At 44.5% G+C, this 25130-nt stretch overlaps 1 protein-coding gene across 1 annotated transcript in view; it reads right to left on the reverse strand.

Annotated features, from left to right (window-relative positions):
- The window catches only part of LOC112118358 (sushi domain-containing protein 1), a 95148-nt gene that overhangs the window by 44512 nt on the left and 25506 nt on the right, over positions 1–25130 (reverse strand). The window contains exons 6-9 of the mRNA XM_029914337.1: positions 23121–23300; positions 21406–21585; positions 15713–15892; positions 776–835 (exon numbers count right to left, since the gene is read on the reverse strand). Of these exons, the coding sequence (XP_029770197.1) occupies positions 776–835; positions 15713–15892; positions 21406–21585; positions 23121–23300 (600 nt within the window). The remainder of the gene's footprint in view (positions 1–775; positions 836–15712; positions 15893–21405; positions 21586–23120; positions 23301–25130) is intronic.

Here is a 25130-nt window from a genome sequence, read left to right on the forward strand (position 1 = left end):
GCTCGTGTTCTGCACTGCCCTTAGGGGCTTGACTGAGACCTGTTGTGTCTTACATTTGTCATCTTTTATTTGTATCTTAAAGCCAAGAGTAACTGCACTGTTTATTTATGGGGGGGGGGGAGGAGAGAAGCACATATAAGGCAAAAAATAAAGTGATCCTTTGTGATACACCACAGTCTCCAAGTGTTTACTGAAACCCACCAAAGGCTAATACCTGAAGCGCTTGGCGCACCTACGGCTCTTGCACTGAGTGTGTGGTATACCCAGAACGCTACCAAACACCTCAGGGACTGGTGTGTCACAGCATTCAGCATGACTCCTTTCGTTGGTGTCCATTACAGTATGTTTGTTGCCATATTAATTGATTTGCTGCTGCTTCGCAAGAGTCCTCTTGCTGCAAACATTTCCGTAACTTCACCAAATAATTACTGCCATAACTCCCATCAAATAATTACGGACTTTGAAGGCCACACTTTCAAGGGGCCCTCCACCTGGGCTCTAACACTGGAGTCACTCATTCTCTGCCTGTGGAGTTTCCACCCATCTGATCTCCTTTCATCACTGCATTCAAATGAGCACAAAAAGGACATTTTTTGGAAGGAGGAAATGACGCAGACTGGGGACTAAGTGGGAGGAAGTCAGCAGAAAGCAGTGTGGAAAATACCATTTTCAGCCAAAGTGCCAATGTACCAAGGGACAGTCCTGCAATGGAGAAACCACGAACATCCTGTCTTGCTTACCAAATACACCATCTTCAAGTTGGTTTCTCTAGTACTCCTTCTCCACTTCACACAGGTTTGATTAAATATAGACACATTTCCAATGGCTGCCTTCACTGTAGGAGGAGGAGGGAAAATGAAAGTCACGCTAGATAAACTGAAAAGATATAGAAATAACAAATAACCAAAGTTAACATACACTACATTTGGAACCTCAGCACATTAATTGCCAGTGGTGTGTACTGAGGACGTGGGAAACTAGCTCAGAAATATAAGTATTTGGATAAAGAAAATCTCATCAAGAGTTGTAAGCACAGGGAAAAAAAGCAGGCTAGAAAAAGAAAAAGTTAAGTGAAATCAATCTCTGATAATCTACATAGAAAACCAAGGGATAAAAAGAACCATTAATGCAATTCACATTAATCAAGACATGTATTTAGGGCTAATATGTTCTTCCCCCATCCCTAGTGATGCATAGCCCTGAAACTGAGAGGTTGAGGGAGAAAAAGGTCCCATCCTAAACTCAGATTAGATCTTTGCATGGGGATGCTGTGAAGGCCAAAAGGAGAACTAGGTTAAAAAAAAAAAAAAAAGGAAGTTCATGTAGGCTAGGTCCATCAATGGCTATTAGTCAAGATGGTCAGGGAAACAACCCCATGCACTGAATGTCCCTAAGCCTCTGACTTCCAGATGCTGGGACTGGATTACAGGGAATGGATCACTCAAATTGCCCTGTTCTGTTCATTCCCTCTGAAACATCTGGAATCAGCCACTGTTAGAAGACAGGATACTGAGCTAGACAGACCACTGGTCTGACCTAGTATGGTCATTCTTAAGTTATGTTATAATTGAACCACACTTCGCTTAGGTCATCCAGCACTAAGTTCCACAGGTTAGTTATCCACTGTGTATCAAAGTGTTTCCTTTTAATTGTTTGCTGCCATTTCACAAAAATTAATTATTCTATTTAAAAACTGAAATTCCCTACATTTTAAAGATGCCGGGATGACAGCCCAGGAACCAGTAGTCCTCTCTTTAAGCCACAGACTGGCCTGAGCATAGGAAAGCATGAGCAGCAGTAATGCAAGTTTCCCCACCAGTATACTCTTCCCCCCCCAATAACTCTATGACTGAGATGGAACAGCAACTTAGTCTCCATGCCTATTCAAGCTTTGGCCTCTCTGCTAAATTGCAGACAAACTTGCCATTCCATGCATTGCAAGGAGGATACCTATCCAAGCAGCAAATCTTGGTCACTACCACCCTCGACCAGGCTCAAACCAGTGACCTAGAGCTGAAAGATTCTGCATCCCATTACTACAGATGGTCCAGAATTGGACCCACTTATCTGAACATTCATTGCCCAACTCCTATCCCCAGATTTAGAGGTTCAGATAGATGGGTACTGAGATCCTAAATCCATACCTGGTTTTTGTTTTGACCAAGCAGTTCCCTGAGCCGTGCAGTCCCCCCAATACATTATTTTATACATCCCCTTGTTTCTTTCTTGTGCAAGAGCATAAACACAAGTGTCTGAATAGCCTTCATTATACCAATTTGTTATTTTTATATTCCTCTACTAAAGCTCTTCATCCATTTCTCCTTTTCAGATTACATAATCCCTTCTTTTAAAATCTCTCCTTGTATAGAAGTTACCGCTTTTGTCTGCTCTGAAAACACACAACCCACTAATCATGGTAATTTCTCTTTGTTGAGTGTTTTCTATTTGTGATGTCTTTTTTAGATAAGGTGACTGAAATTCTCTGAAAAACTAACCAAACATTAGGCCTTTTTATGCAGCTGTATTCAAGTATAATTTTATCCAAAAGATCATAACAATCCATAGAAAATCCAAGCCCTATTCTTATTCAGCAACAAATAACCAATTTGTATATGCTTTCAAAAGATAGTATTTTTCATCTCTTTCTCTTGAATACTGCAGGTGTTCTCTTAATGGCCATCTTGTTTCTGTGCAACTGTACAAAACTGATGTTTAATCAGTGTAAGAAATATGCTATCCAGTACCATGCAATACCAAGACATCTACTCTCTTGTCTAATGTATACTATGTATGTACTGTGACTAATAAACATAGCAGGCTGTATTATGTAAGTAAGGACTGAACATGCTTAATATCCACTTCAATTCAGACTCCCATATGAAATAGGAGAAGCTGAAAGGAATTATTTCCTTTAGTTTAAGAAAAGGAACTTGAACTTGTCCTTAATGTAGAAAGCCACTGGATGACACTGTTGTTCCATAAAATTAAAGTTCAAAAGCAAAGCTGGTACCTTAAACCTCATAACCACCATTGCATCCAGCCCAACATCCACCTCAGGTGGAAGATTTTGGAAAACGGGAGGTAAAGGGATGGGGACCAGGGCCAGGGCATGGAGGGAAGTACTGGAGGAGTCAGAGGTCATGAGAGAATATAGCAAGAGGGCAAAGAGGGGAAGTGTCACAAAGGTTGGTAAAAGCCAGGGAAGGGAGCCGGTGGGAAGAGATGAGAGGGAGAAAAACAAAAAGAAAGAGAAAAATGACCTGAAGATGAAATTGGGAGCTGGAAGAAAAGAAATGGGGTGAGAACAAGAGAAACAAAGAAGGAAATGACTCTAAGGCTAGGATCTTATCTATTCATTTTCCAGCACTTTTTAAATTCTCTGGCAGAAAGAGGAACTTTCATGCCAAATATGATCAACCCAGGCATAGGTGCTGGAACTAGGGGTGCTGCTGCACCCATGGGCGATGGATGGAGCCTCCAGCTCCGCCCCTTCAGCCCACGCCCTCCTCACGGCCAGAGCCACAAGACCCCCTGCATCCCCCGCTCCCGCGGCCAGAGCCCCAAGCCTCCCGCCCCCCAGAGGAACCCCAGGCCGGACTGGCCGAAGCCCCGTGCCTCCCCTGCCCGGAGGAACCCGGGGCTGGCTGCAGCCGTGCCTGCCTCCCCTCCCCAGACCCACCCACTGCCCAGGGGAAAACCATGCAGGTTCTGGACGGCTGAGGAGGCGGCATGTGCTACTCAGCCGCCCGGGACCTTGCATGGGGCATAATAAAGTAATGGCCTATTATACCCGCCGCCCATGGCCGCACCCCCTGGCTTGAAGTGGTTTCCATCATATACAGGGTTTACAGTTTGGTTCAATGTCTCTCAGCATCCCCCACTATACGAACTGTTCCAGCCCCCCTGAAACCAGTGGAAAGGCTGAGTCTTCAGACAGATAACAGCCCACCGTGGGCACATCAGCATTCTCTCCACTCGCCTGCTTTCAATTCAAACACTGCCTCCACCTACAGGGCAAGTACAGTGCCAGTGCACGCACCTCGGCTGCCATGCTCTAAGGCAAGGGTTCTCAAACTATGGGTTGTGACCCCAAAGTGGGTTGTGACCCCATTTTAATGGGGTCGCCCAGGCTGGTGTCAGCCCTGCGCCCCAGCAAGTCTGAAGCCCAAGCCCAAGCCCCGCTGCCCAGGGCTTTGGCTCCCCCGCCTGGGGTGGCAGGGCTCGGGTGGGCTCAGTCTTCGGTTCCCCCCTCCTGGAGTCGTGTAGTCATTTTTGTTGTCAGAAGGGGGTCACACTGCAATGAAGTTTGAGAACTGCTGCTCTAAGGGGACCACTTTTATAGCTCAAGGTAGTTCAGCTTCCCTGATCAACGCAATCCTTGATTTCTCTGTCTGCTAAGACCATCAGTGACACTGCCGACTAGCGCCATTCGAAGTGACCGATCGTTTCGTGATGCAGAGAACTGTCTACCAGGAACGTGCCTAAGCCGACCAGCTCCTTTCATATGTGTCACCAATCAGCCCTCAGATGGTAGCAACTTAGGGCCATCACTGACCTGAGCCAGACCGGAATCTGTGGCTTATCAGTAAAAGATTCTGTAGCCCATTCCAGTCAGAAACACCTGCATAAAACAAACTCTACTTCCATTACATTCCCTTCTAAAAGTAGCTAAAAGAACATCCATACACTAAATTCATAAAATGCATAAAAACAGCTTTCCCTCAGCCACTTTCACAGATTCACAGGATTTAGGACAGAGAGGAAAAACAAATACTTTCTTCCCCTTTTCTTCTGTTTTGCTTTTTTCATTGCAGCAACATCTGCAAATGATACGCAACAGATGCTATCTGCTACTACCTTGTAGTACACACACGTTCAGGGAAGATAATCAGAATGACAAAAAACAGTGTTTCAATGATAGCATCTATCCAAGCTTTTCTAGTGCACCTGTTACCATAGAACCTAGACACTTTCTTCTCCATAGTTCTCTCCTCTTTTTTGGGGCGGGGGGTGTTTATGGACAGGATTTATTTGACAAGGATACATCGTATCTATTCTCCATAACTTTTTATAGTATATTATGAGAAGTGTTTATGAGCATTTCATGTTTAATTAATTATTGCTTATAAAGTTTCAACAGAACCCTAACTATGAAGCTACAAGGGGACTTCCACAATTCAGCTGAACTTCCCCCTCCATAAACTAAATGTGCAGACAGCTCACAGAAAAATTGCAAAGTTATAGGTAGAGACAATCATGCAGGAAGGAACAGAGGAAGAGCTAATGATTTACTACTTCCTTTGGTCTAAAAATGTTACCAGGATACAATAGGGGCAAAGTAATTCAGATGTTGGAGCAAAGTGACCAAAAACAGGAGTAGGAGATGCAATTGTGATCATGTTCACAATAGAAAGATATATTAATCATACAAAAAGTAATGGCGTCAGAATGGACTGGATTAGGTGGGCTGGAACTGCATGGCCTACCATGCATGGCCTCCCCCTATCTGAAAGAGATTTCTGACATTAAGAATTGATATCTGCAATCAGAAATTCTGTAATTATTAACTTGGTTTCAAATATAAAAAGCTAAAGTAAAGTAGACTGCTGAACAAAAATATAGACTGTTTTGTTTTTTGTTGTAGTTGGATCCTATCTCGTTGATCTAAGAAACAATGGCTCCCATAAATCCTGTGATTTTCCAGGCCACTAAAGAAGTTATCAAATTATCAGCTGTCTGGATTTAATGTTTCACATTAGCCCTTTATGAGAACTTGGACCAATCAGATCCTTTTAATCTCTCACTATTATTATTCTAATTGTTTGATGGGGGTCTGACTCCTGAGAAAGCTGGGGCTGTGGAATCGGTGCCCTCAGATTCGAGCGACACTTTTTCTAATTAGATTCCGTACTGATGAGAATGAATTATTTATACACAGCTGGGACTAAAAATTAGGTGTGCAGCAAGAGGCTCACAGAAGAATCTGAATAGGAATATGGAAAACTAACCCCTTTGTTGTGGGTTAGAAACCACTGACAACAGCCTTGCAAAACTGTCATGAAAATAGACCACGTTTACACACCAGCCCTTTGCTATAATGACAGATGCAAACATACAAGTGGTGATATTTTACTCAGTCTTTAAAACGTAACTCACCCTGTGACCTGGAATAGACATCGCAGATGTTTAAGGATTCCAGCTGTCAGGCAAACCCGCAGGTGAGAATGGGGAGAATAGCTGGGCTGTTAGGGTGCAGTGGGGGGGAAGAACACCTATCTGCAGTTTAAGAGGGTGTAGGCTTAAAGCTAGGACCAAAGACTTTGCCTGGCTACCGGGGAGCATGTGAGGCCACCAAAAGTGGGTACACAGGAGGAAAATGTCAGGGAAGGAAAGCCTGGTTCAGGGATCAAAGAGGATTCTGATGGAATCCTATTGCGGGAAGTGACACAGTTAGTGAAGCTCTCTCTTTTGGTAGGGAAAATCCAAGGTAAGATGCTGATTAAGTTTGACAGATTCCAAAATGGATGACTCAGAGGTGATACACAGGCATGAACAAGACAAAGTGCTCTGGTCAAATCATAGCAGCCCCTTGTTCTGGCAGGGACAAAGGCTTTTATCTAAGGCCTGGTCTACACTAGGCTTTTATGTCGACTTTAGCGCCGTTATATCGAATTAACCCTGCACCCGTCCACACCAGGAAGCCATTTAGTTCGACATAAAGCTCTCTTTAAATCGATTTCTGTAATCCTCCCCAACGAGAGGAGTAGCGCTAAATTCGACATGGCCATATCGAATTAGGCTAGGTGTGGATGCAAATCGACGGTAATAGCTCCGGGAGCTATCCCACAGTGCACCACACTGTTGACGCTCTGGACAGCAGTCCGAGCTTGGATGCTCTGACCAGCCACACAGGAAAAGCCCCGGGAAAATTTGAATTCCTTTTCCAGTCTGGGCAGTTTGAATCTCAGTTCCTGTTTGGACATCGAGGTGAGCTCAGCAGCAGTGGCAACGATGCAGAGCTCTCCAGCAGAGATGGCCGTGCAATCTAATAGAAAGAGGGCCCCAGCATGGACTGATCGGGAAGTCTTGGATCTCATCGCAGTGTGGGGCGATGAGTCCGTGCTTTCAGAGCTGCGCTCCAAAAGAAGGAATGCTAAGATCTACGAGAAGATCTCCAAAGCCATGGCAGAGAGAGGCTACAGCCGGGATGCAACGCAGTGCCGCGTGAAAATCAAGGAGCTGAGACAAGGCTACCAAAAAACCAAAGAGGCTAACGGACGCTCCGGATCCCAGCCCCACACATCCCGTTTCTACGAGGCACTGCATTCCATCCTGGGAGCGGCCGCCACCACTACCCCACCCCTGACCGTGGACTCCGAGGATGGGATCATGTCCGCGGCCGGTTCCTCGTCGGACATGACAGCGGACGGGGAAGATGAAGAAGGAGATGAGGAGGACGAGGCAGTCGACAGCGCTGGCACCGCTGATTTCCCCGACAGCCAGGAGCTCTTCATCACCCTTACCGAGATCCCCTACCAACCGTCCCCATCCCTTACCCCGGACACAGAATCAGGGGAAGGATCAAGCAGTAAGTGCTGTAAACATGTAAACATTTATTTAAAACAGAACGGTAATATTTATACTATTAACAATGTACATTTATAAAAGTTCTGTAAACTAGTAAAAAAATAATCAGGTACAAAACAGGAATATTTACAAAGGTAACAAATGGGTTTTCATGATTTCTCTGTCTTAGGCTCTTCTCAATTTAGTCCCAAGTGTTTTAAAAAATGTTCACAATGTCCGTTACTCCATGATTCCCAGGCCCAAGACGCTCCACTCCATAGTCCCAGTGCACCTACGCGAAAATCCGGTCAATGTGGCCGGGGATCGACGAGAAATCCTCGTAGGAGAACTCCTCGTAGGTCTCGTGGAGGTAGAGCTCAAGCCTGTTGATCAGGTTCCGGGGTAGGGCGATCTTAGTGGGCCCTCCGTGGTAGCAGACATGCCCCCTCCACGCCACAATCAAGTACTCCGGGATCATGGCCCGACATAGCATGGCGGCATACGGCCCCGGTTTCTGCATGCTTTCCCGCAGCATGCGTTCTCTCTGGGTGTCCGGGATCCTCAGGAGGGTGATGTCGCTCATGACGCCCTGCTTTGAATTAGGGAGGGGAATGTTAGTATTGGGACTGCTTTACAGCCACGCGGTGGAGGGAGAGGGGCAGCATACAGGGATCTTTCCCTGGGACAGCCGCGAGGGGGTGGGACAGGGGCAGAGTTGATGCTGTCCTGATTGCTGGCAGCAGAGACTGGCATTGCTTTCAATGTGAAAGGAGGCCAGTGCTACTGCTGGAGTTTTAAGCAGCCACAAGTCTGCGGCTTACCATTATTGCCCGCTCCAGAAGTTCAGGTCTCCAGCCACAGTTCTCTGAACAGTCCAAGACCTCCGCAAGTCCACAGGCACTGAAGGCGACGGCCGAAAATTCGACCTTGTCCTGAGTGCGCATGTGAGAGGTTCAGTGCATGGTCTTGTTCACAGAGAAAGACTAGGTTCTTTGTATACAATTTCATTTATCTGTCTCAGGAATTCACTCCCTTTTTAAAATTCACACAGACACATCTGCGACTGTCTCCCAACCCAGCCTGTCAGCACACTCCCAGAGGCTAGCGCAGATTAGGCGGAGGAAGAAGAAGACGCGTGAAGACATGTTCACAGAACTAATGGGCTGCTCCCGAGCCCAGGCAGCCCAGCAGACACAGTGGAGGGAGAACTTGTCACAAATGCACCGAGCAGTCATGGAACGGGAGGAGAGGTGGCGTCAGGAGGACCAACAGGCTACTGAAAAGCTGCTTGGACTAATGAGGGAGCAAACGGACACGCTCCGGCGCCTTGTGGATGTTCTGCAAGACCGGAGGCAGGAGGACAGAGCCCCGCTGCAGTCTATCTGTAACCGCCCTCACCCGCCACCAAGTCCCACACCACCCTCACCCAAAGTCCAAAGAAGGAGGGGCGGCAAGGGCCGTTAAAACTTTCAATCAACCCCTGCAGACTGCTCTAGCAGTAGAAGGCTGACATTCCCCAAAATTTCATAAGTCCTTTCCTACCCACCTCACACAAGCCCCCGTCCAAGTTTCACCCCCCACGTTTCATGTCTGGTTCGCAATAAAATGTTTGTTTCTGTTCATTACTGTTTCAGTCAGGTTCTTTTGACGGAGAGTCTGTCTGGAGGGGGGGAAGGTGCTTGGTAATTGGACAGGACAGTGACCTTTAGCAGGGTACAGAGGCGGTGTCAGGTCCAGCATCAGGACACATACACAGTGCAGTCACTGGTTACCCTGGTCAGTCTGGGAGGTGTTTTTCATGTTCTGGGGGGGGGGGTTGCTCTGTGACTTTGTGGCGGGGGAGGGCGGTTACAGATCTTATGCAGCGGGGCCGATCCGGTTTTTTTTTTTTACGCAGCAGGGGATATGTAACCCTACCCCCCCTGCCAGAAAGTCACATAGCCGACACATACACACAGTCCCCCCCAGGAGTGCTGGCAGGCTCCATTGAAATAACCAGTCCACCAGTGCGGAGCCTGTCATTCCGGGAGTTTAGAAGCATCATTTGCATCAGAACACTGAACCCGCCCCCCGCCACAGTCTGCGTCCCCGGTTTAAAATATTCCCGCGAAAACAGCAACACAGACAACGGTGTTCATTAACAAAATCGAAATGATTTTATTTTTTGGGAAGGGGAAGGGGGTGAAGGGGGTATGTAACTGGAGAGGATAGTCAAAATGAACTGGGTAAAGAAACGGGGGCAGGTTCAGCTTCTCTGTCCACAAACTGAAAAGTCACTGGTTGCCCTGCTCACTCAGGAACCTAGCTTTCAAAGCCTCCCGGATGCACAGGGCGTCCCGCTGGGATCTTCTAATGGCCCGGCTGTCTGGCTGGACGTAATCAGCAGCCAGGCTATTTGCCTCTAGCTCCCACCCCGCCATAAAGGTCTCCCCCTTGCTCTCACATAGATTGTGGAGCACACAGCAAGCTGCAATAACGATGGGGATATTGGTTTCACTGAGATCACAGCGAGTGAGTAAGCTTCTCCATCTCCCTTTGAGACGGCCAAAAGCACACTCCACCACCATTCTGCACTTGCTGAGACGGTAGTTGAACAGTTCTTTTTCTGTGTCCAGGGCGCCAGTATAGGGCTTCATGAGCCAGGGCATTAGCGGGTAGGCTGGGTCCCCGAGGATGACTGTAGGCATCTCCACATCCCCAAGAGTTATTTTGTGGTCTGGGAAGTAAATACCTTCCTGCAGCCGTCTAAACAGACCAGAGTTCCTGAACACGCGAGCGTCATGAACCTTGCCCGGCCATCCGACGTAGATGTTTGTAAACCGTCCCCGATGGTCCACCAGTGCTTGCAGCACCATTGAAAAGTAGCCCTTTCTATTGATGTACTGGCTGGCCTGGTGGTCCGGTCCCAGGATAGGGATGTGAGTCCCATCTATAGCCCCACCGCAGTTTGGGAATCCCATCGCGGCAAAGCCATCTATGATGACCTGCGCGTTTCCCAGGGTCACTACCTTTGGGAGCAGTACCTTGACGATTGCCTTGGCTACTTGCATGACAACAACCCCCACGGTAGATTTGCCCACACCAAAGTGGTTCGCGACTGACCGGTAGCTGTCCGGCGTTGCAAGCTTCCAGAGGGCTATGGCCACTCGCTTCTCAACTGTGAGGGCTGCTCTCATCCTGGTATTCTGGCGCTTCAGGGCAGGGGACAGCAACTCACAAAGTTCGAGGAAAGTCCCCTTCCGCATGCGAAAGTTTCGCAGCCACTGGGATTCATCCCAGACCTGAAGCACTATACGGTCCCACCAGTCCGTGCTTGTTTCCCGGGCCCAGAATCGCCGTTCCACGATATCCACATGACCCATTGCCACCGTGATGTCCTGGGCGCTGGGGCTCGTGGTTTCTGACAGCTCTGTGCTACTCTCCGACTTCAGGCCATCACGGCGGTGTCGTAGCCTCCTCGCCTGATTACTCTTCATCTGCCTCAGGGAAAGGTGTATGATAAGCTGCGAGGTGTTGAGAACGGCCAGAAGTGCAGCGATGGTCGCAGCGTGATCCATGATCGCAGTGCTGTGGCGTCCGCGCTGTCACTGACCAGAAAAGTGCGCGAACTGATTTCCCGCCGGCGCTTTCATGGAGGGAGGGAGGGCGTTAGTGACGGACGGATGACGACAAATTTTTTTTACCCAGAAGGCATTGGCGGCTCGACCCAGAATTCCGATGGGCAGCGGGGACTGCGGGAACTGTGGGATAGCTGCCCACAGTGCACCGCTTCCAATATCGACGCTCGCCCCGTTAGTGTGGACTCACAAAGTCGAATTACTGTCCTTAGTGTGTCCTTAGTGTGGACACACACGTTCGACTTTGCAATATCGATTCCACATATTCGATTTAAGTAAAATCGAATTACCCTCGTAGTGTAGACATACCCTAAGAAACAACCCGTACGTATGAAATGCTTTGTCTCTCTGTTTAAATTCTCACTATTGATAACGCTGGTTAAAGTTTTTCCCATAAAAAGTTTTCCCATTAAAAAACAGGGTTTAGTAAAAATGTTCACAGGGAAATGTCATTTTTGTCACAGTGTTTCAATTTCACTTTGTGAAATTTCATAACAAAACAAAAATTTCTGTTCACTTTGAGATTTTTGTTTTAGTTTTCAAATTCTAAAATGTTTTTGAAATTTCAAATTTTTGTTTTTCCACTTTCTCCCCCTTTTTTGCCACTGAATAGACTAGAAGGAATTATGTCTAGGATTGATTTTTAGATGAACCTTTTCCTTTTATATCCTTTTTCCTTTTCTTACTTTGCAACTTTTCTAAACTTCCTCAAGTCTGATCATGCTTTCCGCCCTCTACGTGGATACGAGTGGCTTTTTCCACGGCAATGTGTTTGTTCCCTTCTGGCACAGTGTTTTTTCATATATACAATACAGATAGCATGAAGTAAGTGTCTTCCCTGAACAGATCCATCAGGCAACTACCCTCTCTCCTCCAAATCCTTCAAAACACATTTTTGTTTCAATGCCAACAAGAAATGGTATTATTATGTGGCATTTGGTTGCAGCTCATATTTATTTATGTAATAAAACACTTTAAAAAAGAAAACATATTTGTTCACAATAATCCCTATATTCTGAGAAATATGCCCTTCCACTCCTCCCTTTGTATGTTGGCTTAGAGTGCAAGTTCTCTGTGGCAAGGCCCAATTCCATCTCTGTGTTTGTACAGTGCCCTGCACAACAATCCTGAGGCAGGAGTCTATGGGTGCAATACCAACATCTATTTATCTCGTGTATCTATTTAACCCCCATTCCTGTAATATCTGAGCTCCTCATAAGCTTTAGTGTATTCATCATCACTGCTTCCCTGCAAGGTAGGGCAGTGCTATGATCCCATTTTACAGATTGGAAACTGAGGCACTGAGAGGCTAAGTGATGTGTCCAAGATCACAAAGGGAGTCTCTGGCCGAGCAAGGAACTGACCTCAGTTCCAGGCTAGCCACTGGGGCATCCTTTCTTTCAACATTCCAGACACAAAGGGCCTGTGATCCGCTTATGGTCTTATGTGACTATGCCACTATTTTGAAAAGTTTTGTCACAAAGTTGCAGTGAAACAATCTGAGTTGCGCCTTAAGAGAGACAGTTAAAAGGACAGTCAGCTCAAAACTCACATCACTATTATTACCATCAACATCCTAGAGCTCTAAAAATCACAAGAGCAAAGAACAAATTGTATTTCCTCTAGGTTTTCAGTTCACTGCCTGCGTTCTGCAGTGCTTTGCATACGGCGATTTTCTCTTCTGTGTTACTAGTCAGATTTACTTCCTAGTAGCAGGACCTCAGCCTTTTTAGGCACTGCTCTGGGAGCCCACACGCACACTTTTCCCTGTACAGTAACAATGAATGTAACAATGCAGCCAGTGATTCATAGATTTTCATAGATTCTGTCTCAGAGGTTGCTTGCTTTACTGCCAAGCAATTACTTCTCATTTTATATACACGTTTAATTTATTAATTTCTAAGTAATATAACGTTAATTGTTGTCAAACGAAATGTCTAGCATTTTGAGATCTACTGATGAAAAGTACCTATGTAAGAGCTAACTATTATCATTATTATTATTATTAACATTCTGATAAGATTTTATTTTTAGTGGAAACGTCACTTAGATTTTGTTTTCTCTGGATAAAGACAAGTAAATTGATTAGATGGGAGGAATCCATAATTTTTGGATTTATCCAAATATCAAATAGTAATTATCAGTACCAGCCTAAGTCTCCTCTAAGCTGCATGGCCATGCAGCAGGCTATCAAGGGCCGCGCAGACAGGGAGAGGCACTCCTCCCCTGGCCCAGCCCAGCCAGAGCTGCTGCAGCTGGGAAGAGGCACCCCTCCCTCGGCCCGACACAGCCTAGCCCTGCCGCGGCTGTGGAGAGGCGCCCCTCCCCCGAGCTGCTGTGGCGAGAGAGAGCTGGAGGGAATCCTCTCTCCCCACCGCAGCCCCGGGGCAGCCTGCACCCCAAATCCCTCATCCCGAACCCCACCCCAGAGCCCCCACCCCCAGCTGGAGCCCTCGCCCCCCCCACACACTTTAACCCTCTGCCCCAGTCCTGAGCCCTCTCCCACACCCCGAACCTGTCATCCCCAGTCCCACCTCAGAGCCTTCACCCCCAGCCAGAGCCCTCACCCCCCCACACCCCAACTCTCTGCCCCAGCCCTGAGCCCCCTCCCACACGCCGAACCCCTCGGCCCCACCCCCACCACACATCACCTCCATATTGGTGCACATACACAAAATTCATTCTGCAAATGGATGTAAAAAAATTAGAGGGAACACTGGTACCAGCAGATACCAAATATGGTCTCTGGATACTGATAACTGTCTAGGAGAGAGATGCAGGAATTCTCTGGGACCAGGGTGAAGGGAGACAGCCAGAGCAGAAAGCGTTATGGGGGAGTGTGTTGGGGGTGTCTTGGTATTGTGACCAGGGTTGCAGAAAGGATAAGGTATCATACCAGGTCTCTGATGAGCAAGTGACAGGAAGCAAAGGTGAAAGTAGCACTGTGAAGCCCAGCTGAAAGTCAGAGCCATGAAGAGCAGGGTGAATGTGTATCAGGAGAGGATGTCCAGGGAGACTGGAAATAAAGTATCCTGTATGACTTAAACATGGTGGCACATTTCTAACACACATACACAGTGTGAATGAAAATGCTTTTTACTCTGTTATTCCTTCTTGCCCTTTTACTTTATAATATTTGACATCATTCAACGAAAGAGAAAAACAAAGCATTTTAAGTTTTCATTTAAAATATCCAATGGGCCCTTTCTCCACCCTTCACAAAAGATACATTTTTAGGGCCCTTCCTTTTCAGTTTTTATTTTATTTCATTTTTCCCGGGAATTTATCAGTGTTTATTACCACAACAACAAAAACAGGTGAAAATCAGTGCAAATAACTATTAATAATTTTTCTGGCTAAATATCGGGGTTTATTTTGGTGAACAGAAAGACAGGAGAAAAAAGTATTTAGTAGATCAATGCTTTGACTTTCATTCATCAATGTGGTTTGCTGCAGAACTAAAACAGAACTCAAAACACGCCACCTCTGACTTTAAGAAAACAATAGATCTCTAATCCCCAAATAAAACTTTTCATTTGAATAAACAGTTTACTGTTGTAGACTTAGAACTATTAGCCTTTAAATATTTACATTTAATAATTGGGCCACACCATTTGCACTGCATTGTTATATTTGCATACACTCAACTTCATCCTTTTCTCCTGTTTTTTAAAAACTTTCGAATACTTCCTTGTGTTCTGAAACGTATTCTGATACAGATTTTCATTTTCTTCCTATTTTAGTATGTCAAATCTTTAAACCATTATCTGCTACCAGCTTGAAATGTGTATGTGGTGGGCATGAGATTCATCAGTACGTTCAGATGCACGCGCACTTCAGTGCTTGCGTGCAGGCCTGTTTGCTTATTGTGTGTATCTTCTAGACTAATACATAGTCTGACTTCAATAGGCAGCTTTGCATATACACAGACTAATGTATTATTGTCATACATGTATCTCATGCAATGTATTGTATTTTCCTAATAAAACAAGTTATTTTTTTATATATTTGAATGATACCAAAGTAGAGTGAAAATCAGAAAAAAACAATAATATTTTTTGTAAAACCCGGAAATTTTTTGGCAAAAAAGGTTTAAACTGAAAATGAAGGGGCTTATACATTTTATAGTGTCAATAACACTACTTTATATGCATTATTATCCTGTACCATTTTCTTGTATGGTTCAAAGTAATGCATCTGTAGTATGCAAGTCTGGCTCAATACACTTTCTGTCCTACCTTATAGCAGCTAGAGTGCAACACAAGAATCTGTGGAACCCTCTCAACAAGAAGGAAACAGATTGGGGAGGGTGTTATTTCACTCTTTTCCACCTTGTTAAAAATAAACCTTTATAAGCCTTTCCAAACTACTGTATGTCATATTCTGGGCCCACAAACAGTAATTTAGATCTGAGGAAAGGCGGAAGAAAGATTTTCCACCGAATAAAGCTCAGGTTTGTTACTTTCTTCTCCTTCTTTTGCTACTAAATAAAAATAAAGTTTTGATTCTTAGAGTAGCTCACACTCTACCTGTGCATGTTAAAGTGCTTTTTACCCAAACACCTTCTTCTGTGCAAACTGAAATATTGTTTCCATCAGCATATTCAAATCCCTTCTGACATGAATACTGCACCACACTTCCAAGACTCGAACTGGGATTCCACACTAGCTCAGCATGTTGTATTGGTGGAGGAATACCACAGTCTACTTCTGCAATGAAAAACAACAGGAAGTTAACGTGTTCATATTCCTTGGGAAAGAAGCCATTTTCAAATAAGTTACTCTACACTAACTTGTGACAAATTTACATTTAATTAAGGGTGATGCTCTTTTCAAAAAGGAGATGTAAGGTCCAAGCGCAATTGTGTGCCTACATTTGCATATGCAGCATGACACAATGCACATGCAAATGGCTGATTTGTCATCTGCCCTCTGTCAGTGGAATTGTGCATGTATCTAGAAGGACCAGAATGGACTGACTACGCCCAGTGAAAAAGGAGACGGCCAAAGGATCACACCCTCAGAGTCAATGTAAAGCCAGCTATCGCTCTGGCCTAATCCTGAGAGATGCTTAGCACCAATGACTCCGAATAATGTCAATTATTTTAACAGAGTTTTTGTATTTAATTACATCTCTCATTCAATTTAAATTTTTTTGGTACCAGGGATTTCAACAGACTAACAATGCAAATTAAGGGAGTTTCACTGCAATTGCAACAAGAAAAATGGGGGAACGTGGTTATTTATCAAAGACCATAGTCTCAAAGGGTATTTCTTAACCTCCCTCTCAGTTCTAATTAGGTTATTCATTCCATGAAGTCCACTTACCCTTAAGGCAGTTGAAAATGGAAAGAAATAATAGAAATTTTTCCTCATTTTAATGGGAATTATTAATTACATGGAACCTTAAGATCATATTCATCTGAAAGGCATCATTACTGAAACAGACATTTCATTTCCTCTGAAAGTCATCAGTAACCTCCTTTGAGTGAAATATTTTGAGTGAATGTTAAAAATGTTAGTGAAATATTTTTAAGCTTTGCATTGCTTTTTTCCCCTAGCTCAGCCAAAGCTATCAGAGCTGTTTCTTTAAAATTTCTCCATTATTCGAATTATCCTTGTGCATTCCAGAGAAAGGCTCTTTTATTTTAAACTCTCTGGAACAACTACTAGGGCTAACTTCTGCACTTTTGCCTCCCATTGAAAACTCTCATTGGCCATCTTGCCTGAGAGTGGACTACAGATTCAAGCCCCTTTGCTGTGGATGATCACAGTTAAGATCTTGATCCTGCAAACATGTATACACCTTGTTAATTTTACACACCGTGAATAGTCGTATTTGTGACGTTGCACTCCATATGATTTTATGAAAATATGCTAATGAGTGTGAATATAATGTAACTGGAATATGCTTCACGCAAAAGGTCTTTTGTAAGGTATCATTACAAAGCTTATAATCTACTGAGTGTGTTCATCCTATTTGAATAAATGTGTCATTCTTGTATCTGGAACTAGAAATATGAAATATAACTCTGAGGTCCTATTGTAATTATGCAAAGTGTGGGCCATTAATGGTGATTTGGAATCTTGTTGGCTCCCATTAACCAGAACAATTGACTGTAGATGGCTCTGTTTACTTGCAAGCCTTCCAGTGAGTCAGGCCGGGAAGAATGAAGGCTTGGGGTCTCACAGGACATGTGACCATGTCACCTGGTACTGGAATCCATCTTAAACCTGGTGCTTTTCCATTTAGAAGGAGGGGTGGGGACCCAGAGAGACAAAAGATTCCTGCCTTGTGCCAAAGCTATAAAAGGGGGTGGAACAGAACAAAGGGGGCTGCAGTCATGAGAAATCCCCCAGCTACCACCTGATCTGGAACAAGGACTGCACCAGGGGAAAGGATTGGGCCCAGACTAGAAAGGAGTCTAGTCTGTGAAAGAAGCTTATTGGAACATCTCTGAGGGTGAGATTTTATCTGTAATTAGGCTTAGACTTGCATGTTTTTGTTTTATTTTGCTTGGTAATTTACTTTGTTCTGTCTGTTATTACTTGGAACCACTTAAATCCTACTTTTTATATTTAATAAAATCACTTTTTACTTATTAATTAACCCAAAGCAAGTAATTAATACCCAGGGGAGCAAACAGCTGTGCATATCTCTCTATCAGTATTATAGAGGGTGAACCATTTAGGAGTTTACCCTGTATAAGTTTTATACAGAGTAGAACGGATTTGGACCCTATTGGGAACTGGGTGTCTGGGTGTTAGAGACAGGAGCATTTTCTAAGCCGTTTTCTGTTAAGTCTGCAGCTTGTGGGGGACTTATGGTTCAGAGCTGGGTCTGTGTTTGAGCAGGCTAGTGTGTCTGGCTCAACAAGACAGGGTACTGAAGTCCCAAGCTGGAAGGGAGAACTGGCTCAGAGGTAGTCTCAGCACCATCAGGTGACAGTCCCAAGGGGGTCTTTGTGACCCAAACCATCACAGTGTTGACTTCAATGCAACTACCCAAAGTGTGTAAAATTAAGCAAGTATGTATATCTCTGCAGGATGGAGGCCTGTGAAGCTGTAGCAGTCCCAGGCACGTTTCCAGTCTTTAGGGAAAACATGCTGACATTATAAGGTAGAAGAACATCATCTGCAACAGACAGCAAATAATGATGTACAATCAGAGAGGATTTGTGACACCTCTACCCCAATGGCACAAACGAGTGCAATGTTCAATACAAAAACTGAAGTCTAAAACATCTGTTAATCTTGCACTATATTAATACAAAGGCAGTCTCTAAATCTAGATGATGACGTTGATTATAAGCATGTCTTTTTGAGGCTAATTCTTTGATAGAGAAAATCCCTTCAGGCTGAAACTTGGCACAAAGGGTCTAGAAGTCTGTTGTGGCTTTTAGTTACAAGTGTACAAAACAGGTTGTGATTCTACTGCCCTTATTCCTCTGGGGGTAAAGATGGCAGGATCAGGCCCATACAAAAGGTCTTCTGATCTTCTATATCAGGGGTAGGCAACCTATGGCACGCATGCCAAAGGCGGCACGCGAGCTGATTTTCAGTGGCACTGTCATAACTATATAGGGAAGGGTAACAGCCCTCCTGTGTACCATACTATAATCCCTCCTGGCCAGAGACACCAAAATCCTTTTACCTGTAAAGGGTTAAGAAGCTCAGGTAACCTGGCTGACACCTGACCCAAAGGACCAATAAGGGGACAAGATACTTTAAAATCTTGGGGGGCGGGGGGGCGCAGGCTTTTGTTTGTGCTCTTTGTTTTGGTGGTTGTTCGCTCTTGAGACTGAGAGGGACCAGACATCAATCCATGCTCTCCAAATCTTTCTGAACAAGTCTCTCATATTTCAAACTTGTAAGTAAACAGCCAGGCAAGGCATGTTAGTTTTATCTTTGTTTTCTCAACTTGTAAATGTACCTTTTGCTAGAGTGTTTATCTCTGTTTGCTGTAACTTTGAACCTAAGGCTAGAGGGGGTTCCTCTGGGCTCTTTAAGTTTGATTACCCTGTAAAGTTATTTTCCATCCTGATTTTACAGAGATGATTTTTACCTTTCTTTCTTTAATTAAAAGCCTCCTTTTTAAGAACCTGATTGATTTTTTCCTTGTTCTAAAATCCAAGGGGATTGATCTGGATTCACTAGGAATTGGTGGGGGGAAAGGGAAGAGGGGGAATGATTAATTCCTCCTTGTTTTAAGATCCAAAGGGTTTTGGATCAGTGTTCACCAGGGAATTGGTGGAAGAATCTCTCAAGGCTACCCAGGGAAGGGACTTAGCACATTGGGAGTGGTGGCAGCAAAAGCAGATCTAATCTGGTAGAGAAGCTTAGAGGTTTTCATGCAGGTCCCTACATCTGTACCCTAAAGTTCAGAGTGGGGAAGGAACCTTGACAGGCACTCACACTGCCCGAGTCCTGGCCACTGGTCCGGGGGGGACTCTGCATTTTAATTTAATTTTAAATGAAGCTTCTTAAACATTTTAAAAACCTTATTTACTTTACATACAACAATAGTTTAGTTATATATTATACTTATAGAAAGAGACCTTCTAAAAACGTTAAAATGTATTACTGGCATGCAAAACCTTAAATTAGAGTGAATAAATGAAGACTGGGCACACTACTTCTGAACGGTTGCCGACCCCTGTTCTATATGCTAAAAAAAAATTCCTTGGCTTTTAAAATAAAATTTTGCAGGTCATAAATTCATTATGCAGACTCAGTAGTTATGCCAATTTCTTTTTAAAATGAAAAATGAAACAAACATGAAGGTAAAGGAAGAATGTGGCCATAACATCTTGCTGCAAGTTAGCATGGTGCTTACATTTTTTAGAACTGCCATGTGTGCATCATGTAAGCCTGATATCCCAACATGTTGTGGATTAACCCCTACAAAGTAAACGAAAACAGGCTTTTTTTGGCTTTCCATCTACCCTAGTTTCAGGACACAAGTTTTACTCCTGAGGGCATTCTGCGCCAAAAAATTAAAAATTCTGCACACAATATTTTAAAATTCTGCAAAATTCTGCACATTTTATTTGTCAAATAAATGTGGAGGCTCCAGCATGGCATTGGGGAGCACAGGCCACTGTCTGCACAGAGGTGGGAGATCACTGTGCAGCTCCCCTCTCCCCCGCCCCGGGCACGGACTCAGCGATGAGGCTGCAGCCAACTCTGACACAGCACAAGGACCGCGCCTGCCCCCAAAACACCCCAGAGCCCTGCCCCTCCATACTGGGTGCACCAGGTATAGGCAGGCAGGCTCAGCAAGGCAGGATCCAAGTGTGGAGGGGATCCAGGTGTGGGTTGAGAGGGTTTTGTCTGGGGCAATCTGGGTGCGGGCAGCTGAGTGGGGGATCTGGATATGGGGGGGATCCAGATGCACAGGCACTTGTTGGGGGGTGGGACTGGGTGCAATGGTAATGGGACTCTACAAGAGGGTCCAGGTGAAGTTGGTTGGGGTTCAGCGGGGAGGGGGGTCTGGGTGTGAGAGGGATAGGGCTCGGGAGGGGGGTCCAGATGCTGGGAGACTGGGACTCAGTGGGGTGGGGATCCAGGTGGCTCGTTGGGGTGGCCCAGATGCAGGGGCAGTGGGGCTCGTCGGGGGGGGGGGTTCTGAGTGTGGAGGGGGGAGGGAGTGAGGCTCAGCAGGAGGTTCTGGGTATGAAGGGGTCTGGATGCATGAGGGTTGTGTGGACAGGGGAGCAGCTCTCTGTACAATGATCCTTCCCACTGCAGCTGGGGAGCAATGGGTGCAGGAATCGGGGGGGTGGGGTGGGAGTTTGCAGAACTTCCTGCAGCCGGAGGAGAAATCTGGGGGTGGGTCTGACCCAGCCCCGGATGTCGTGCAGGGGAAGAGGAAGTCCCGTCCTCCCCAACCCAGCCCGGACTACCAGCTGAGCCCAGCGCAAGGTAGGACCCACCAGCCAGGTCTTCCCCAGTCCCGCCTCCCACCCCACAGTGATTTACTTCTCTCCCGGCTGCCCTGGGCACCTGAAACATACTGCTGGGGAGAGTCGCATGACCTCTCTTATGGCTTCCCTTTGCTTCCCCGTCGGAAAGTCATTTTTCTGTGGGGAAGCAAAGAAATCTGCGGGGGACATAAATTCTGCACATGCGCAGTGGTGCAGAATTTCCCCAAGAGTAAAGTTTGAAGCTGAATTAAAAACACATCTACAATTAAAAGGCAGAGGATTTCATTACACTCCTACCTATACATATTAGAGCTGGAATTTCCCAGGATCCATTATAAGTACAACGTGACGTATTCCTCCCACTTATGCTGCGGAATCCCTTTTTACATTGGTAGTGCACTGCACTCCCCAGCTGGGAAATGTTGTTCCAAATCATGTCTGTGTTGGGGATTGAAGGAGGTCTGCCACAATCTGTTACTGAAAAAGATCAAAAACAATTTTCATGAAAAAATGTTTGCTAGTCAGTGTTAAGAAATTAGTTAGTGTAGTCACTGAAAGTGAACCCTTAGGAGCATGTGAAATATAAAATCCATTAGGAAAGACAAAACCTAACTATAAAAATGACATTATGGGATTCTTCTCAAGGACTCCTTTTAATCAAAAAACATCTTTTTATTTCTAACCCAAGCAACTAACAGCCAGCCTTGCACATTCAGCTTTGGATCTGAAAGTCAACCTGGGTTCTTTCCTTCTGGTTCATCACCACAAACAGTACAAATTCTGCACGTTGCCTTCTTCCTTTGCAACATGACCCTGCAATTGAAACCTCATGAACAAGTCTGTTGATATGTGAGCCAAAAAAGAATCCAGTTCCTTGTCCCACAGCTGTTTTGGTTCTGAAGTCATACCCAGAGCAAAAAGTAGTAAAACAAAAAATTATTTTTGTTGTTAATGTCAGCAGATACGGACTTGGGGATATTGAGGAGAAAGATCTGTTTAGGAATAAAATTCCATTATTAGTAGGGTTGGAAGGATTAGATTTGTACTGGTAAATGTCGGTAAACATCAATTTCACTGTACACACACAAACCAAAGAAAAACATTTCCATCAATAATAATTGAAATTCAAAGATAGACAAAGTAAGAAAAATGCCACTTGAGAACATCTTAAGAGTCAGAATCCAGGGATTCAGACTTTTGAATTAGGTTTGTTACAAATAGACTAGAGCAGTGACTCTCAACCTTTCCAGACTACTGTACCCCTTTCAGGAGTCTGATTTGTCTTGTGTACCCCAAGTTTCACCTCACTTAAAAACTACTTGCTTACAAAATCAGATATAGAAATACAAAAGTGTTCACAGCACACTATTACTGAAAAATTGCTTACTTTCTCATTTTTATCATGTAATTATAAAATAAATCAACTGGAATGTAAATATTGTACTTACATTTCAGTGTACAGTATATAGATCATTATAAACAAGACATTGTCTATATGAAATTTTAGTTTGTACTAACTTTGCTAGTGCTTTTTATGTAGCCTGTTGTAAAACTAGGCAAATATCTAAATGAGTTGATGTACCCCTGGAAGACCTCTGCGTACCCCCAGGGGTACATGTCCCCTTGATTGAGAACCATTGAACTAGAGAACAAATAGTAAGAACAGGTATGATTTGTTGATTTAAGGATATTTACTTTGTATATTTTGACATGTGATATTAATAATTTATGTTTTAACAGTGTACAAATCTTTAACTTTTTGAATCTCAACATCTGTCATTAAATAATCGTCTGGCCCTCCCATAATTTCAAACAGTCATGAACATTTAAATCAATTAAAATCTAAAAAAAACCCAAAACACTTAAAAATCATCATTGACATTATCTGTCAATATTAACTGAATTCTGCCAAGTCTAATTATTAGTCACTTTTCAGAATAAAATCATACTTTAAGAAACTCGTTTGAATTTCATATGAAGGGTCTTTAAATCTGAGGGGAAAACATATTTACCTTCACATACACCTGTGATATTTTCCCATTTCTGAATTATTGTGCATTGTGAAAAATTCTTCTCTCCACTAAAATGAAACCCTTCACTACATTTATAATACACCATGCTTCCTAGAGTTGTGGAGTTGTCCCAGATCATTTCTGCGTGTGGAATCCACAAAGGTCTGCCACAGTCTATTTCTGCAGGGGGAAAAAGAGAGAAGTAAAATTGACAATGGAAACAAGCCAAGACACATCACAAGGTTTAACGAAGAGATACTAAATGTTATCATTATTATTAGGGCTATCGATTAATCACAGTTAACTCACGTGATTAAGTCAAAAAAATGTATCGCAATTAATCACACTGTTAAACAATAGAGTACCAGTTGAAACTTATTAAATATTTTTGGATGTTTTTCTACATTTTCAAATATATTGATTTCTTTTATAACACAGAATACAAAGTGTACAGTGCTCACTTTATATTATTATTTTTATGACAAATATTTGCACTTTAAAATGATAAACAAAAGAAATAGTATTTTTCAATTCACCTTATATAAGTACTGTAGTGCAATCTCTATCGTGAAAGTGCAACTTACAAATGTAGATTTTTTTTGGTTACATAACTGCACTCAAAAACAAAGCAATGTAAAACTTTAGAGCCTACAAGTCCACTCAGTCTTACTTCTTGTTCAGTCAATCGCTAAGACAAACAAGTTTGTTTATATTTGCAGAAGATAATGCTGCCTGCTTCTTATTTACAATGTCACCTGAGAGTGAGAACAGGCATTCGCAGGGCACTTTTGTAGCTGGCGTTGCAAGGTATTTACATACCAGATATGCTAAACATTCGTATGCCCTTTCATGCTTCGGACACCATTCCAGATGACATGCTTCCATGCTGATGATGCTCGTTAAAAAAAGAATGCGTTCATTAAATTTGTGACTGAACTCCTTGGGGGAGAATTGTATGTCTCCTGTTCTGTTTTACCTGCATTTCACGTTATAGCAGTCTCAGATGATGACCCAGCACATGTTTGTTTGGAAAAATTAGTGGGTGCTCAGCACTCTCTGTCAGCCAAGCTCCCCTCACCCCTCCCCCCCCGCCTAGGGTGACCAGACGTCCGATAATATCGGAACCGTCCCGATATTTTGGGGTCTGTCCCGTGTCCCGACCGATCTTTGGTTGGGACGCAATTTGTCCCGATATCCGCTGGCGGGACTGACTCGTCTTTTTTTTTTTTTTTTTGCAACCCCCCTCCCATGTGTCCCGATATTTTGTTTCCCTCACCTGGTCACCCTACCCCCGCCCCACCTCCTCCTCCTCCCCGAGCACCCCTGCTCCTCCGCCTACCTCCCAGGGTTTCCTGCCCAGCCGCCGCCAAACAGCTGTTTGGCAGCGTTAGCATGCTCCGGGAGGAAGGAGGAGGAGCAGGAACGTGGCGCGCTCAGGTGAGGAGGTGAGGAAGAGGCGGGGCCGGGGCAGGGATTTGGGGAAGGAGGTGGAATGGGGGCGGGGAAGGGGTGGGAAGAGGCAGAGCAGGGGCGGGGCCTCGTGAGAGGGGTGGAGTGGGGCGGGGCCAGGGGCAAAGGGGAGGGGTCGAGCACCCACTGGAAAGAGGGGAAGTCGGCGCCTATGTTCACAGCAGATTTGACAAAATACAAAGAAGGTACCAATGTGAGATTTCTAAAAATAGCTACAGCACTTGACCCAAGGTTTAAGAATCTGAAGTGTCGTGCAAAATCTGAGCGGGACAAGGTGTGGAGCATGCTTTCAGAAGTCTTAAAAGAGCAACACTCAGATGCAGAAACTACAGAACCCAAACCAACAAAAAAGAAAATCAACCTTCTGCTGGTGTCTTTTGACTCAGATGATGAAAATGAACATGCGTCGGTCCGCGCTGCTTTGAATCGTTATCAAGCAGAACCCGTCATTGGCATGAACACACGTCCTCTGGAATGGTCGTTGAAGCATGAAGGGACATATGAATCTTTAGCGCATCTGACATGTAAATATCTTGCGAT

This window comes from Terrapene carolina, unplaced genomic scaffold (assembly GCF_002925995.2).
Source record: "Terrapene carolina triunguis isolate 2854851 unplaced genomic scaffold, T_m_triunguis-2.0 Scaffold35098, whole genome shotgun sequence".
Classification (NCBI taxonomy): domain Eukaryota; kingdom Metazoa; phylum Chordata; order Testudines; family Emydidae; genus Terrapene; species Terrapene triunguis.